Raw genomic sequence first — 17,918 nt, forward strand, 5'->3', positions numbered from 1 at the left:
TACATTGTACCCCAGTTCCATATTTCTTTTCCCTGTTACATGTTAAGAAGCAGGAATGTTCTGGGAGTGGAAAGTTTTGTTCATTCAACACTCAATTATTAAGGGAGAAATCAAGGAGCCCTCAACGGTTTCCTGTTGGGAGGAGGGATGCAGAGTGAGGTCTTCAACTGCAGTGTAGGTGGATGTTTGAGGCAGGATGCCTGATTAAGATAAATAACTTGTTTTCCTTTGGTGAACTGAGCTGCCCAGTGACTGTGGGCGGGGGCCATCCATCATTGTGAGAATTCACATGGAGGCCCATTAATATCAGCAAAACTCAAGTCCGCCTCATTATAGACTTTAGTTAACAGCATTCATGTTGTGAGATTTTATGACTCCATTTCAATTTTGATTTAAGCAACTGTGCCTAATGTAGAAATACATCCAGTTACTCGATTACACATCATATCCAATAAATAGCCCATAATCTCCAATGACTCTCTCTCTCTCCACTATCATGGTTATTTTCTGTTATTGACACCCCCTGGTCTTTTCTGCCTCCCCAGCCCACTCCAAATATACAAATCTATTGTTTTATTAAGTGAGGAAAATACAGGGGCACAGGCCATGGCATAGGGAAGGACACATGAAACATTTAACAGAACTTCCCCTGACACAAAACCAGCTGGATCAATACTAAATCTCTATGTGGCTGATGTGCCCTGTGTCCTTGTGACATTCTGACTTGCAGGTCAACTGGAAGCTGGAGAGTTTCAGAGATGATGCTAACTACAAAGCCCAGTACCCTCTCAAACAGGCTCCCCTTTGTGATTGACAGTGTGTTTAATGGTGCTCAGACTTGTGGAATCCCCCTGCTAGAGAAAATAAATGCAGAGAAAGAGCAGAGCATGTCATTAAACTGACTTCTGCCTCTATTCACGCTCTTGTGTGATTAGATTCCTTGTAAATGGAGGGTTACAGCTACTAGTGGCAGGAATGTGGTGTTTGCTCTATCACTGGACTTAATAATGCACTCCCCTGACCCCTCAAGTCCCTGCACCTGAAACCAGGCTCTCCCCATGTGACTTTAGGTTTGGAGATAATATTTTAAACACTTGTTTCTCTAATTATAGGTCATTTTAAGCAGCCCTGGGTCCCTGAGTGGTGTTTCATTACAAGAAAGAACACCCCCCTCTGGATGTAATCTAGGGAAACCGGTCTCAAAGAATGAAACAGTCATTTGTTCCCACCCAGGCTAAGGTTGGAAAGTGTCTCGGTCAGATACAGACACAGTTGTCTAACTGGGTTGAAGTTTTCAAGATGGCCATTATTGCCTTCGCCTGCTTTCCCAGATTGGGCTGTGAAGGGTCTGTGATTTGAAATGAACTAAATGTAGTTACCAAACTTTAGGAGATTACTGACCCTGCAAAGGCAGGTGTTTTGGTGGTTGGATATTGTGCTGGACTGTTTCATGTGCACAAAATACTTCTGGCTTCAGGAAGCCCAGGCAGAAGCTATTCCCTTTGGAGAAACCCTTGCTTCAAAGCCTGATGACACTCTATAACTCACAGGACTCTCTCGAGTTCTCCTTCCTTTTGTTACTGATAAACTCAGTAGCCCCAAAGGATGGGATCCTTCCCTGTTCAGTGTGACAGAGCCATTACATGAAATCAAAAGTGAGCATCGAGTACAGTAAGTTTTATTCCATGGCCAAAGAATGGAGAAGTGGGGGCTGGGCGCAGTGGCTCATGCCTGGAATCCCAGCACTTTGGGAGGCCGAGGCCGGCGGATCACGAGGTCAGGTGATTGAGACCATCCTGGCTAATACGGTGAAACCCCATCTCTACTAAAAAAAATACAAAAAAAGTAGCCAGGCATGGTGGCGGGCACCTGTAGTCCCAGCTACTCAGGAGGCTGAGGCAGGAGAATGGCATGAACCTGGTAGATGGAGCTTGCAGTGAGCCGAGATTGCGCCACCGCACTCCAGCCTGGGCGACCGAGTGAGACTCCGTCAAAAAAAGAAAGGAAGGAAGGAAGGAGGGAAGGAAGGAAGAAAGGAAGGAAGGGAGGGAGGGAAGGAGGGCGGGAGGAGTGGGAACACAGCTCTCAGATGAACTTCTCAGCTAGTGAGGGGTGAAGGGATTAAAATATAGGGTTTCTCTAACGAAGAGGTCAGGTAGTAGAATCTAGGGGAGGAATAATCGACTCTTTTTCTGGAAATGGATGGTGAACTCCTGGGAACCAGAGTGCTGCCTGCCTTTTATGGCTTCTTCCAATTGTTGTCATGGCAATTGTCAACTGTCATGGTGCTAGTGAGAGTGCCATTGAGCATGGAAATTAGATTATAATGAAGCCTGAGGTCTTCTTGAAGTTGTTCTGTCAGCTATCTTGGTTTTACCAGTTTCAGGTAGTCCAGCTACAAAGGGAACTTTTTACCACAGGGGCCCCACTTCTTAAAGATAAACAGAGTTAGGGAGGGGTAGAAATCCAGCTATGTCATGTAAGCCTTACACTGAGTAACACCTTCCCCTTCCCTCCCCTCTGTCTCTGTCTCCATCTCTCTGTCTACCTCTGCCTCTTACACACACACACATACGCACACACGCACACACACACACGGCTGAGGGACACACACTGTTAACCAGGCCTCCCTTGTGCTGTCAGAAGCAATCTGTAGATTTTCTAAATGAAGTGACTTGAAAAAGATCCCTTGGAACAATATGATTGTTCCCGCCAAAAGCCTGCCAGCCTGGGTAGAACAAAAACACTGAGATTCTCCCTCTAATATCCTCAGCCCAAGTGAATTGATCTCACCTAATTTTCCCTCCACGGTCGGCTGCTCTGTGTGGCAGGGCCCACAGTCACATTTACCATTGGCTGCCAAACCCTACCTCTGTCTGGGAACCTCTGAGTCTTGACTGCCCATCTCAATCCACCCGCCTCTGTATTGATGCCCAGGAGAGCGTGAGAAGCCTCAGCCCCTGGCTCACCCCTCCCTCCCGTCAAAGTCCACTGCATAGCCTGCTTTCAGCCTCGAGAGACGCATTCTCAGTCAGGACTTCTGCCCTCTTCCTGCCTCCTGGTGTTTCCCCGTGACGTAATTCCCAGGGAAGGTGGATGTTGATTGCTCCCAAGTCTCACTGGCATCCTTCCTTTGTTTTACTCAAGGGAACCTGTCTCTTCTCAGCTTTCTTTGGTGTTCTGTGTGCCAGGCCCTGGCAACCACTGATCTACTTTTTATTTCTGTGGGTTTGCCTATTCTGCACATTGCATATAAATAGAACCATACAATGCATGGCCCTTTGTGGCTGGTGATGTTGATTCTTTAGTGCCTCTTGTAGATGTTGTTCAGCTCATGTCAGTTCCCCATTTACTGAATAAAAGTCTGCTGAGTTCTGGGAAATAAATAGGAATGAAACATCCCAGAGTCCTAGATAATGACATGTAGTCAGGGAGATAGATTCAGAAACAAGAAACCCCACTGGTGGTAGGTGTGAGGCCACAGAGTGCATAGATGGCAGCCCAGAGAGACAGCAGGGCCCCTGGTCCATGCTGAGGGCTCCACAGAGCCACAAAGAGACATGGAAAACATTCTGCTCCAGCCCACACCAGATGACTGGTCAATCTGTGTCCTATACTCTTACAAAGACACTACCCCTCTCTTAAAAGATGGGTCTACCTTCAGTTTCTCAGATTTACCTTTGTCATCAGCACCTTCACACATACCCTTCTCTCTGCCTGGAAAACCACCAGTGCCCTCCTTTCCTCTACTCCTCAACTTCTCCTGGTTAACTCTTGCTCATCCTTCAGGTCTTAGCCTGAGGGTCATGTCCTCAGCAAAACCTCTGCTCCAGAATAGCCCAGGTCTGTGTGCTGGGTGAGCTCACAGACCCTCACACGTTTCCTTCATGGTGCTTATCATAGTTGCAAATTGCTGATAAGGCTGTCATTGTTTAGTGTCTGTCTTGCCCCTTTGCTGGAAACTCTGGGACAGCAGGGACATGTCCCATTGGTTCAGCCTGTGCCCTAGGCTTGGCCATCATGCCTGACCCCTGATACATATGCAATGCATGTGTATGAATGAATGGCATCAGTGCTACATAAGGAGACAGAAGTATTTTGTATTCCAAAAACACTGAGATCCATTTATTTCCCTTTTGAGACGTCCAGTTGATTTGGGGTGAAGTTAATCCCGAGTGTTTTTCCCCCAATAAGGGCTTTCTTGTCCCCCACTTGCCTGTCTATCAAGAGGATACGAATGTGATTTATCAAAATAGCAATAGCCCACTTGAGGCAATTGATAACAAGCTCCTTCATAAAGTAAGTTATTGTTTGGATCTTGTTCGCCACCTTTGTAATAAACACAGCCCCAAAATGACTTTGCTGAGAAGCAACTTGGATAGACCTTTCATTGCCCTTGTTACTTCTGATAACTCCCATAGTACCTGTGATATCACTTTTCACTCATTCCATTAAATGGGAAACAGAATTGGCAGGAATTGTCATTTCCATGCATGCTGCTATGTCAGTAAGTCTGGGAAACATTCTTGGGATGGTTTGATGTCTTTTGGTCAATGATCCACCTAATGAAATGCTGTGCTACAGAAAATAGAATGTTGAATGGTGTTATTTGTAGGTTTTACTCTTTGGTCCGTTTAGTCAATGGCTCAACTGCAGATGTTGTGGCTCATTTTAGATGCTAATAAAAATACCTCATGGGACTGTTTCCTGGGGTTAGAGGAAAAACAAAACAATAGTGCAACTCTAAGACCTTGAACTAGAAAAAGGCCTGACACATTTTATAGGCTGGTGGTCATAAGCTAGTGAAGAGATTCTTCATTTAAGCAACTTCATTTAATCATGTTAATTACACCCTCTGGCCCTGCTCCAGAATTTGTGGTACATAATATGGCTTTACCATTTCTTGGGTGACAAATGTGTTTTTAAGTTCCTTAGAAGTTTATTTACAATGTTATGAAAATGTAGCCATGCCAGAGAGGTGAGATCTGTAAGCTGCTGAGTTGCTGTGTGAGGAGAAGGATGGGGCAGGATGAGAAAGCCTCTAGCAGCTCTGGAGTGGAATGTGAGAGGAATGGGAAAAGGATAACAAGGATGGATACTATGTTTATGTCCTATTTTGGCATGCTCCATGAAATAATCATTAGAAGTAATGTATTATTAAATTATCATAACAACTTACTGAGGCAGATACTGAGATCCACATTTGAGAGATAAGGAAACTCAGAGAGGCAAAGCAACTTGCCCTGGTAGGGGCTGCAATGTCAGCCTTAGGATTTCTCAGCATGGAAGATTCTTGGATCGGAGGTGAGGATAAGTGGTGGTTACCTTACCGCAGCCCCAGGAGCCTCCAAATGGCCAAACAGTTCTTCTCTTGGGAATGGATCTGCTGCCTTCTTTCCTTGTTCATTCTTGGTAATGCCTCTTGTTTTCCCTGCTGTCCTCCAATCCCCCCTACTCTGATGGCTGCTCACCAAGTCTGAGCAGACACGAATATGTATTCATTGCCTTTTTGCCAGACAGCTACTGCGCAGTCACACTGTGTTCATCAGTTGTGGACGTTTGAACTAGTACGGGGAGAAAGCAGTGACAATTATTTGGTCTCTCCCTTTGACCAGTTAGAATGACTTTTGTTTCTGATATTTTATCTCAGCCAATGAGAGGATATGACCTACTTTTTTTCTTTTCTTTTCTTTCATTCTTTTCTTTTCTTTTCTTTTTTTTTTTTTCTTTTTTTTAAAAGAGATGGAGTCTTGCTCTGTTACCTGGGCTGGAGCGCAGTGGTGCGATCTTGGCTCACTGCAACCTCTGCCTCCTGGGTTCAAACAATTCTCCTGCCTCAGTCTCCAGAGTAACTGAGATTAAGGTGCATGCCACCATGCCCAGCTAATTTTTTTTTTTTGTATTTTTAGTAGAGACAGGGTTTCACTGTGTTGCCCAGGCTGGTCTCAAACTCCTGAGCTTAGGCAATTTGCCCTCCTTGGTCTCACAAAGTGCTAAGGGATATGACCTATTTTCTTAATGCACCTTGGTAGAGTCTCCAAATAATCTCAATGTATGACCTCAGTAGGCTGACTCAGGATCAAATTCCTGGAACATTTATATAACAAGGCCTCTTAGGCACCTTGGACTCGTGGTTCCATGCTAATATGTTACTGATGAGGTCATCAAGAGGACCAGAATGGGAAAGGAGCACACCCAAAAACACACAGGACAGCAACCCAATCTAACCCTGAGTCACTATGTATCCATTTCCCTCAACAAACATAATTATGCTGTGAGCGAGGTGTTGGCCAAGGTGTTGAAGGAATCAACAGCCAACCCTTACAGAGTTGAGTCCAGCATTAAATATTAAACAATCGCACAATTTGTCATTGTTCGCCACTCTAATTGCACAGGGAGTGGGGAGGGGCTATTAACATGTGCAACTGGGAGACTTGGTCTAGTCTGGAGGTCAGATGAAGCTATGTTGCACAACGGTATTGAGCTCTGAAGTATGAATGGAAAAATGATATTGAGCTCTGAAATATGAATAGAAATTGATTAGGGGAAGGCATGAGGAGAAGGGATTCCTGGGAATCCGGGATCAGAACAGCACATGTGGAGCCCCAAGAGGAGAAGCAGCACATGTATTTGAGGAACTAAAGGGAAGACCATGGCTTCGGTAGGATGAGTGAAGGGGAAATAGCTGGGATGGTTGGCAGGGCCAGGGATGTAGCCTTAAATGACACAGGGGCTTAGCTGTTCTCTTACAGCAGTGGGAAGGAGTCAGCCAAGCAGGAGAATGGCTGCGCCTGTTTGCTCTTGAGAGAACATCACCGCTGTGTCCCAAGTCCAGTTCCAGAGCAGTGTCCTGGGCCCCGGGTCTGCATGCACTGAAAGCTTATGCTGTCATCACCGACATGTCTAAAATAAAAAAGCTTTTCTTTTATTTATACTTCTTTTCCTGCTTTGCTATTGCGGATTAATAAAATTACATGCATGAAATTACTGAATTTGTTTTAAAGAAGATAAAGCTGTTCATTATAGAACTTTTCATGTTTTTCTATTAGCTTCATAGAAACTCTGAAAGTAGAAGCAGTTCTATGAAAGATAGTGAAATATGAAAATATTGTCCCTGTCCTCAGAAATTATCCTGTTAGATCTAGACAGAACCAGGATACCAATAACAGGATCACAAAAAATGACTGATAGGTGCAATGCACGTTTCTAAGCATTGAGCAGCTTGTTTTCTTGAAAGACATATTTCTTTGACAACCACTCAAAATGTCACCTACAGGAGACAGAGGCACATTAGTTTGTGACTTAAACTGAAGTCTCTCTACAGTGTGTTGCTTACTGGGAAGCGTTGGGAAACTTACCACCCTGAACACTGATCCTTCAGGAAAACCATTGGCCCCTACCTGAATGCAGGTGGACACACCCTTCAGCCCATGGGCCTGTTGCATCCTGAAGGCTGGGACCTCAGAGTCATGTGATTATCGAGCCTGGAATGAACCCGCCAGGGTGTGTGCACAGCACCACGGACCAGTGCAACTACAGGATCAGGACTCCAGGGTTCAAGCCCAATTCTTTTGGGGAAAATGGGGCTGATCCTGCCTGCCTACGGGAAGTCTGTACGGTTCAACAAGAAAATAACTGTGAAAGTGGAGGACCCCCCAACGGAGAATGGCAATTCAGCCTGACAGCAACCTTGAAAGAGTTCCCTTTTTTTTTTTTTTTTTTTTTGGTTAGGGGAGGTTTTCCACTAGACTAGAATCTTTTCAGCAAAAATAACCCATAGACAGTTAAAGTGAACACACACACAGATACTAAACGAGCATTGTTGGTATGAGCTGCTTTTATGAGGTCTCTATTGAGAACTACCTGAATGTTCTCTTTGGCAAGGGGCTTCCCTGGGGCAGAGGGCTGGTATTCCCTGCAGATGCACCCCTCTGCCTCGCCTGCTCCCCTCTCGCCTCCCAGCTGGTAAGATCTGTAGCTGTTAGAGAATTGAGCCCTTCCTGCCAGAGGTCTGCTGAGTTTGCCAACACAGGCATGTCTTAAAATGTTTTATTCACTTTGTCTGTGACACAGAAGGTTCATTTCATCCCTGGGAAACCACTTACCACGAGGCAGAGACCCTTTCACCTGCTGGATTTTCTGCAGCACACCAGCAATATTACACTGGTGGGAACTTACTTAAAAAAAAAAAAAAAAAAAAAAAAAAAAAAAAAAAAAAAAGCACAGCTCCCGAGATATTTAGATCCTACAGGGATGGCTTGAATTTTTCTTTCAGAATTTAGAATTGATTTCAAAAATCAGGAATACAAATTTGAGTTTATGCAATGCTCAGGTGTGAGTTAAAGAAATACAGGGAAGGGCTTGGTGTGGAGGTTCACGCCTGTATTCCAATGCTTTGGGAGGCTGAGATGTGCAGATCACTTGAGGTCAGGAGTTCGAGACCAGCCTGGCCAACATGGTGAAACCCTGTCTCTACTAAAAAGCATAAATTAGCTGAGAGTGGTGGCATGTGCCTGAAATCCCAGCTACTTGGGAGGCTAAGGCGGGAGAATCACTTGAACTGGGGAGGCGGATGCTACAGTGAGGCGAGATTGCACCACTGTACTCCAGCCTGGGCGACAGAGCAAAAAACAGGGAAGAAAGAATCAAGTACTCATTTTTTAATGTTTAAGTGCCAAAAATGATGGCAGTTTGCAGAGGCCACCACCGTGGTTTCTCTTTCTTTTAGTCTTTCAGGGGGTCCTGTAAGCAAACCAGGTCCTAGAGCAGGAAGGAGAAGTGCTTTCTGGAAAATATAACTGGCCACATTTGAACAAATAGTAACCCATTTTTCCCACTCTGCTGTTTCTTGCCTAGATTCCTTTGTGGGCGGAGTCATCGGCCTCATTTTTGCATACATTTGCTACAGACAGCACTATCCTCCTCTGGCCAACACAGCTTGCCATAAACCCTATGTTAGTCTGCGAGTCCCAGCCTCACTGAAGAAAGAGGAGAGACCCACAGCTGACAGCGCACCCAGCTTGCCTCTGGAGGGGATCACCGAAGGCCCCGTATGACCAGTGTCCTGGGAGGATGGACGCTAAGCCCTGGGCACATCTGCCACCCTGACATCATAACACAATAGAAATGGTTTTCTGTAGTGTTTTTCATCAGTTGTTTCTCAAAGTCATCGTACTTCTGCTTCTGTTTCACTGATGTTTCACTGCTACTTTAAATGTCTACTTCCAACATCCTTGAATTTGCAAACGAAGGACACCAGGAACAATCTCTGAGAGACCTGTGGAAGAGGCTGCGAAGGTGGGGTTTGGGGAGCTTGGCCGATTCCTCTATCCAAAGTGTTTGCTGTAACAGCCACCTTCCTATGTTTTCATGGTTGTAAAACATAATAAAACCTCCCACCTGGAAGAGTTGGTGTTGGCCGCCCAGTGCAACAAGTCATTTGGAGATGCAGCGGGTTTCTCAGCAGAGACCCAAAGCCAGCTTTGTCTGTAGGTCATTCCAGGTGCTGAGCTTGGAAGCAAAGGCTCAGAACCTTTCTGAGCCATCAGCTTCTCATAGCCCATGTCTCTAAAATAGATTTGAAACTTGGAGTGACAGCTTGAGCATTTCCAGGGCTTTTGAATCATTGAATCTGGAAGCAAATAAAATTAATAACTTCATGCACAGACCTCCACCAAACACTATGAGCATGAAGATGCATGAGTGCATGTGTGGGGGATGAGGTCACTGCAGTTGCCTGAGGGTTCATGGGCACAGTATCCTTCCCATCTTCCAGTCTGTTTGTGGAGCCACTTCTGTAGCTCTGCCTCATACAGTGAATTTTTGGGGCATGGGGACTTTACTTAGCTCTTCTGCAAGAAGTAGTGTGACTGATCTCACAGATCAGAAACCGCATGGCTGGGGCTCATCTCAAGGGAGTGGCTGAGTGGCCATTGGAGGTAAGAAGCAGCTTCCGGCTGAGAGTTTTTCCCCTTTAAGGTCTGAGTTTTGCAGAGCTCTGCTCTAAGGATTCTCCAAGTGGTGGTGTGTTCCTGTTCCCATGTAGCAGGCAATGTTTCAGCATGATAGGACTCTGGTAGAGGGTACAAGAACAGAATCAGGAATGTGCCATGTCTCTCGCTCAACTCTTTGCATTGTTGAATACAGCCAGTCAGACAGTCAATATGAACCTTTTTCAGTCTGAGTATATAGCACGCTGCTTCTTGGCCAGCTTGTTTTTTCAAGGCAGTGAACATCCCCTTCATCCAGTTCCGATCGGATGTACCATGTGGTTCTTCAGATTCCTGGGCCTGGGTGCTATGAGGTGATGCATCTTTGTTATCCGGAGTGTTACTTTTTTTTTTTTTGAGATGGAGTCTCGCTCTGTCACCCAGCCTGGAGTGCAGTGGCATGATCTCAGCTCACTGCAACCTCTGCCTCTGGGTTCAAGCTATTCTCGTGCCTCAGCCTCCCAAATAGCTAAGACTACAGGCACCCACCTCCATGCCTGGCTAATTTTTGTATTTTTAGTAGACACGGGGTTTCACCATGTTGGCCAGGCTGGTCTCGAACTCCTGGCCTCAAGTGATCTCGCCTTGGCATCTCAAAGTGCTGGGATTATAAGCGTGAGCCACTGCACCTGGCCAAGAGTGTCACTTTTGGGCAGTTAGCATAATGGACTGCATTTTGAAAGACTTGAGTGGCTGCCTAAATGGTCAGCTGATCAGTGCTGGGCTGCATGTGCAAGTTAGAAACATCAGAATATCTTTGATCAGCCATTTCTGTTAAGCTCCATGGGCTTAACCTTGGAGTGCATGTACCACAGACTATGCTCCATGAGCCCCAGTGCAGCTGTCTCCAGCACTGGTCCTTCCAAACCGGCTTTGGCACAGAGTCATGTGATTATCCCATGGATGGAGTGGGAGAAGGGGAGGCTTGAACTGACCTCCATCCAAAGTCAAGCCATTGATTTTTTAAAAAGTATAGCAGTTACAATGGCAAGCAACTTTGAAGATGAATGTGAGATATTTTAAGAGATAAATCATAGCCATTGAAAAGACATAATTTTAAATTCTGAGCTAAAATTCATTTAAAATTAGAAAATTAAACAATAATTTAACTAAAAACTCTATAATTTTCAAAAAATAAAGCCCCAAATAGAAATGTAGGAAAGGAATCCTTTGCTACTGTTAAGAAAAAAACAAAAAAACAAAAACCCATCCTGATGTGGCCCACATTCTTATTTGATTCAGTTTTATCTGATTTCTGTAACAGAAAGCAGGAGGAAAGGAAAAGGGTTGTACTTCAGTTGATAAAGGCTTAAAATTCTGAACCATAAAGTGTAAATTTAATATAAATAATTAAAGATAAATGGCCAGGAAGTACTCTGCAAAGTAACAACAGAGTATTATTAATGCTGATAATTACACAGACAATCCTAAGACTGGCCATGTAAAAGCTTTGATTAAAATATCGTCAAAACTACAAATGATGTAATAACATGAAGCTGATGGTAGGATCCTCAGGAGTCATAATGAACAGTGTAAGCCAGTTCACAAAAGGCAGACGTTTTTACAGATCCTTATGTTTTAATTTCATGCTCTATTCATGTGAGGTAAATATAACATCACAGTGTACCAATTAAATGGCCATAATGAGAACATTTATTCCTCGACCCCTGATTGTTTTTGGATGTGGGGTTCCTAATTCAGTCTCTTAAAAGTAGGTTACACACAGTGTGAAGAGTCTGAGCCCACCCTGGGAGCTGTGGGCTGCCTGAATTTCTTCCTTCATTGAGTAAACTTACTCAGAGTCCATATTAGAGATTGGCAGCCACAAGCTCAGATACCTTGAGGTACTAGGAAGAGAATACAGTGAATGAGGCAAGTGGGGACATTAAGGAATAGTGGAGACTGTGGAGAACTAAAAGCACACACCCTAGGGAAGTGGTGCTGACCCTCTTTAGCTGCAGGTTGTTATTTGCCGGATAGAAAGGCAGGCCCAGTGTTGTCAGATCTTTTGATTTTTTTTTTTTTTTTTTTTTTTTTACGGAGTCTTGCTCTGTCGCCCAGGCTGGAGTGCAGTGGCACAATCCTGGCTCACTGCAAGCTCCGCCTCCTGGGTTCATGCCATTCTCCTGCCTCAGCCTCCTGAGTAGCTGGGACTACAGTTGCCCGCCAACATGCCCAGCTGATTTTTTGTATTTTTTAGTAGAGACGGGGTTTCACCATATTAGCCAGGATGGTCTTGATCTCCTGACCTCGTGATCCACCTGCCTTGGCCTCCCAACGTGCTGGGATTACAGGCGTGAGCCACCGTGCCGCCCCAAACACATATTCCCCCAAGAGAAGTCAAGAATCTTCATTTTATATGAGATTGTTTGATTTTACCTTGGGCAACTGTTTCCACTGAGATACATTAGAATGCAACCAACAATACACCCCAGTGAAAGAAGCTTAATCCTTAATCAGTAGGGGTTTATTAAGATTAAAAATAATAAGAAAGTAAGAGGTTAGTGGTCTCAAAGCCCCCAGCCTCTTGCTCCACCATCTTCACTATGCCAGTGATTCTTCCCTCATGATCACAAGGTGGCTGCAGCATTCCCAAGAATCACATCCTCATCCCATCATGCTCAAAGGCAGAAAGAAAGGAGCCCATTCATGTGACAAGATAACTCTACTTGTGGGTCCCTATCAGGGAAGAAGTTTCCCAGCACCCCTGAGAAAGATTTCCTTTACTTGCATTAGCTAGAATGATGTTAGATGGCCACCCCAAGAAGTCAGGGGGACTTGGAAGGGTGAATATCCAGCATTTTCAGTCTCTTTGCAGGAGGCAGATTCTACCTGCTTGGGAGAAGGGTTAAAGAATGGCTGTTGGGTTGACAATAAACAGCGTCTGTGAGAGCACCAAACTTGTTCAATTAAAACACAAAAATGGCACTTCAGTCACATAAAAATGTAGAGCAGGCTGTCTGCAGTCTCCTTTAGGGCTCACATGGCTTCTTAGTGGATTAAAATTTGAGCAGAAGAGCTGGCTCTTTTGTCAATCTGTTTAGCTCTATTGAATTGCCCTTCTCCCAAAGAGCTTTTCTAGGTTAAGCCGTGGTGCTTGTTGTCTGGGCATACTCCATCTCCCTGAAGGTTCTGGCACATTCCCCTCAGCTTTACCATTTTGAAGATACTGTTCTTTTCCTTAAACTCACTGTTTTCTCACCTCCCATTACTTATCACTTAAGATATGTCCCTTCTTTCCAGTTCAGAACGAATGGGTCACATCCACAGTTATCTGCTTCCTCTTCACATCTGGAGTTGACCCCACTTGGGAAGGCTCTTCCTTCTTTAGAAAAACTCCTCACAGACAGGACTAGGGTTCTAGAAATGATGACTGGCAAACTTCCTCTCTCCCTCCCTACTCAAACCTACTAGTCAAAAGGGAGACCCCCAGCCTAGGTGACCCAATCTCAGTCTCACTCCTAGGAGCTGGAACAGAGCTGAGCCACCTTAATGACAGCCTCTTAGAAAAGAAAAACATAAGCCCCTACTTCCAGATACCCCGGAGTGCCCCATTTCCTGCCTGCCTGAAATGGTTGCTCAGCTCTTCCTTCAGTACTGTGAGCCACCCAGAGCCTGCCAATGCATGCATTTTTCCCCCAACTAGAGCTGCTTTCTATTTCTCACAACTGAAACATCTTCTAAACAAAAGCTTTAATTTCATCAGTCCCAGCTCTCCAGATGTGGAAGAGGTATTTCCAGGAGGTGTACAGAGCATTACAATGATGACACTGGGCTTCAAAATTCCACTCCCACCTTCAAAACTGAGCTTTCCAAAGGTTAGTTCATCCATCATGCAAACCCCAGGTGGAAATTTCAGAGAATGCCTGGCAGGTAGTTAATCTAAACTGGCATGTTTCCCAAATCTTTAGCATTTAGTGATTCCAAACTGGCACACACACAAAACATCCAGCTACAGTAGCATTTCGAGGGAAGCCTGACACAGTGCTTGGATCTTGCTCTCTGTGCCCAGTTCAAAACAAATAAAAGCAAAACAACAACAGTAGCAACAACAAAGCAAAACCATTTTCCTAAGTTTTACAAAGTAAAAAGCCAGTTTCAGTGTAAAGTTTACCGTGAGTGTTAAAGATGTGTGCTTCTTTGGGGAGTATTTTTTCCCTTGCATGTGTGTTTGTGTTTTTGCCTTTAGAACTTTGATAGGCATGTCCTATCTCTTCTCAGCACACCATGTGTTTAGGGACATGGGTACCTGCTTTGGTCAAGAAGAGCGTTAATATATTAGAAGATGGCTTTGATAGCCCCTGGCTATAACCATCCTAGACCAAAGGAGTTCAGTCTCAATTAGGATAAATACTTTAATGTAATTTGCACCATTGCTGCTGTCTGGGAGTAGAGGACATGAAGAACTAGAAATCTAGAAGCAGTTTTTGTGTGTGTGAAGGCAGAGGAAAAGAAGAGATGGCCTTTATCAAAAGGGAATTTGATAGAGCTGGTCCAGCTTTGTGAAAATACAATACAATGCAGGTGTGATTAATAGATTCTAAATTCTCCTCTTACAGATCCAAATGTAAAATAGCATATTAAAGGCTCTGAAAAGTCCTGCCATGAAGAAACTGTTTGACTGTGAAACATGCCCCCCACCGCCCAGCTTTTTTTTTTTGAGACAGAGTCTCACTCTGTCTCCCAGACTGGACTGCAGTGGCGCGATCTCAGCTCACTGCAAGCTCCGCCTCCCGGGTTCACACCATTCTCCTGCCTTAGCCTCCCAAGTATCTGGGACTACAGGCGCCCGCCACCATGCCTGGCTAATTTTTTGTATTTTTAGTAGAGATGGGGTTTCACCGTGTTAGCCAAGATGGTCTCGATGTCCTGACCTCATGATCCGCCCACCTCGGCCTCCCTAAGTACTGGGATTATGGGCATGAGCCACCGCACCCAGCACCGCTTTTCATTCCTCGATGGCATCTTTTCATCCCAGTGCTTGCAGTGGTACTGCCATGACTGCTTGCCAGTGGATTCTGTAAATGATCAGGATTAATAATGCTCCCAGTGACAGACAATGAGAGTAATATCTTAACACAACATATGCTGTGTGATGGGTGGCGTCTCTTCTTGCTATGTGGTGTCTCTTCGTTTTTTGCCCTGGAAAGATCCCCAGACTGACATAGAACACAGTCGCAGATGCCCTGGGGACATCATACACTGTCCTGTGATGTGATGCTAAACACCTGCTTTCATCCACATACAGGGTGCTCTTCAAGGATGGCACAGAGGAGAGAACCACTTAGAACAGGGCCAGGCAGTCCTGCTAACATCTCTGCCACTTAACCTTGAGCAAACTGCTTCACACCCATGAGCCTCAGTGTCTGCATCTGCAAAACAGAAATAACACCAACCTTATAGGACCTTATACAATGGTTTAGTGATTAGGAATGTATTAGGTTGGTGCAAAAGTAATTGTGGTTTTGCCATTAAAAGTAATGATCAAAACAGCAATTACCTTTGCGACAACATAATAAGATATCAGACCATGATAGTTGTGATTATTGCAGAACTCTTGGGGTATCTGAGACATGAATAAAGGAAGCATCTGGCACTAAAACTCTCTTGTCTTAGTCTGTTCAGGCTGCTACAACAGAATATCATAGACTGGTGGCTTATAAACAACAAAACCTTATTTCTTACAGTTCTGGAGGCTGGGAAGTCCAAAATCAAGGCACCTACAGATTTAGTGTCTGGTAAGGGTGTGCTTCAGAGTTCATAGACCCCTGTCTTTTTACTATGTCCTCACATGGTGGCAGGGGCAAGGGAACTCTTTGGAGTCCCTCTTATAAGAACACTGATCCCATTAATTAGAGTCTTACCCTTATGACCTAATTACCTCCCGAAGGCCCCCACCTCTTAACACCATAACATTGGAAGTTAGGATTTTGACATCTGAATTTGCGGGGGGACATAAATACACAGTCTATAGCATCTCTGAAGAGTAAATAGCAATTCTGATACAAGCAGGAGAATTTCACTGGCAACACTGTTATGGTAATCAGGTATTAAAACTAATTGAATTATAATTGAATTATAATCTCTGTAATTGCTGCTGCCACAAGTAGGTAATGATACAATTTATCCTCTTAGGGAGCCAGATTCCCCCTATAAGAAGGTTGAATTAATAATACAGCAAAATTCACTATGTTGATTTTTAGAAAAATTAATATGTTTGAGGGGTATTCAACCTAAGTCAGATGTTGCTCCAGGCACCAGCTATTTGGAAGAAAAAGGCCCATCTGAGCCAAAGCCAGGGCAGGACAAGCAGCTTTAGGGGTGCTAAGGGGTGAGAAGCCCCCATACGCCAGGGCTCACTCCTTAGGAGGCCTCCTGAAAGAAGGGGAGCAGGAGAGGGGGAGGGAGAACCTCCAGTTATCCAAGGAAGAGGGTGAGCTAAGCTGATGGATACTTGAATTATTGGAGAAAAGTGTGAAATTAGAAATACCCATGAAAAGACCCAAAGACTTGTGAGCCTCTTAGGGACTGCAGAATGTTTTCATTCACATGGAAACCAATTAGACAAAAGTGTTCATACCTGTATTCCAGGAGCCAGTGAAGACAGTGCATATGCAGAGAAAGCTTCAGTGAAAGGGGAGTTTTAGGAAATGATGGACCCAGCCTTCCTGAAAAAGAGGAGTCAGATACCTCCTTGCATGCATGTGCTTACACGTGTGTACACACATAGAGACTCACACACACTAGAAATTGTCTAAAGGTGGATAGCTTATGTAGCTCTCCCTGGATCACATAAATTGTGTTTCACTTGGACTTGCCATTGCCTGAAGCAGACTTTGTAGAACATTCCAAGTTCTTTAGAACTCCCAGTCAGCCCTGTATCTATACCCTGGAGCTCTAGAAAGATCCCTTCCCAGCACAGTGGCTCACACTTGTAATCCTAGCACTTTAGGAGGTGGAGGCAGGAGGATCGCTTGAGGCCAGGAGTTCAAGACCAGCCTGGACAACAGAGTGAGACACCATCTCTATGAAAAAGTTAAAAAAAAAAATAGCTGAGCATGGTAGTGCACACCTGTAATCCCAGCTACCTGTGAGGATCACTTGAGGCCAGGAGCTTGAGGCTGCAGTGAGCTATGATCATGTCACTACACTTGAGCCTAGGTGACAGAGAGGGACCCTGTCTCTAAAAACAAACAAACAAACAAACAGAAAAGAATGATCCTTGAAGTGACACTCACTGCTGATAGCTTGAGGGTGAACCCCCAAGGCAAAGCAGGGACTGCCTTTTGGGGTTGACCTGATGAATATCATCAAAATAGAGTAACTTTCCACCCTCATAACAGACAAGAGCAACTCAGCCATGCTTGGGTTCAAATCCAGCTCAGATATTTCCTTGAGCAGATTATAAATCTTTCAAAGATTCAGTGTCCTCATGTGTAAGATGGGTTTTTTGTGAGGATTAAATGAAGAAGGTGTGTACAGAAAGTGCTTAGTACAGGGCTTGGTACACAGTGAGTGCTCAATAAATGTTAGTTCTTGTGATTAGTCAGGGTGATCTGTCACTTTGTTGTGAGGCATGGGCTGTTCTACATGAATTCATTTCCCAGAAGAGTGGTGTCTTGAGCCTCTCTCACATGCTGACCATTTTGTTTAAAATCTTTGATAGATGAATTCTACACTCCCTGGCCTTCCTTGTCCACAGGCTTCTTCTTAAGAACTCAGTGCCAGGATTTTGAGTAGCACTGGATATTCTGGGGTCATTCATCCAGTTTCCACCACTTTACAGATGAAATGGGAATCAGAGAAGGCAAGCCACCTCCCCAAGGTCACACAGCTTGTGAGAGCAAGACAACAGCATCCAGGCCTATGTAATAGCAGAGCCATTGCTTCTTTGGCTCTGCTGAAGCTTGTATTGTGGTATATCTGTGG

The 17,918-nt window shown here is 44.6% G+C and overlaps 1 protein-coding gene across 3 annotated transcripts in view; it reads left to right on the plus strand.

Moving 5' to 3' along the window:
- The window catches only part of PLPP4 (phospholipid phosphatase 4), a 136,149-nt gene extending 126,729 nt beyond the window's left edge, over positions 1-9,420 (plus strand). For 2 of the 3 annotated variants that reach the window (XM_010365670.2, XM_030941006.1), the window contains one exon: positions 8,857-9,420. In XM_010365670.2, coding sequence (XP_010363972.1) covers positions 8,857-9,056 — 200 coding nt within the window. In that variant the 3' untranslated portion in view covers positions 9,057-9,420. The remainder of the gene's footprint in view (positions 1-8,856) is intronic. The other variant, XM_030941005.1, reaches the window with a different exon arrangement.
- The last annotated feature ends 8,498 nt before the right edge of the window (positions 9,421-17,918 follow it).

The sequence above is a fragment of the Rhinopithecus roxellana genome, chromosome 11 (assembly GCF_007565055.1).
Source record: "Rhinopithecus roxellana isolate Shanxi Qingling chromosome 11, ASM756505v1, whole genome shotgun sequence".
NCBI classification, from domain to species: Eukaryota; Metazoa; Chordata; class Mammalia; order Primates; family Cercopithecidae; genus Rhinopithecus; species Rhinopithecus roxellana.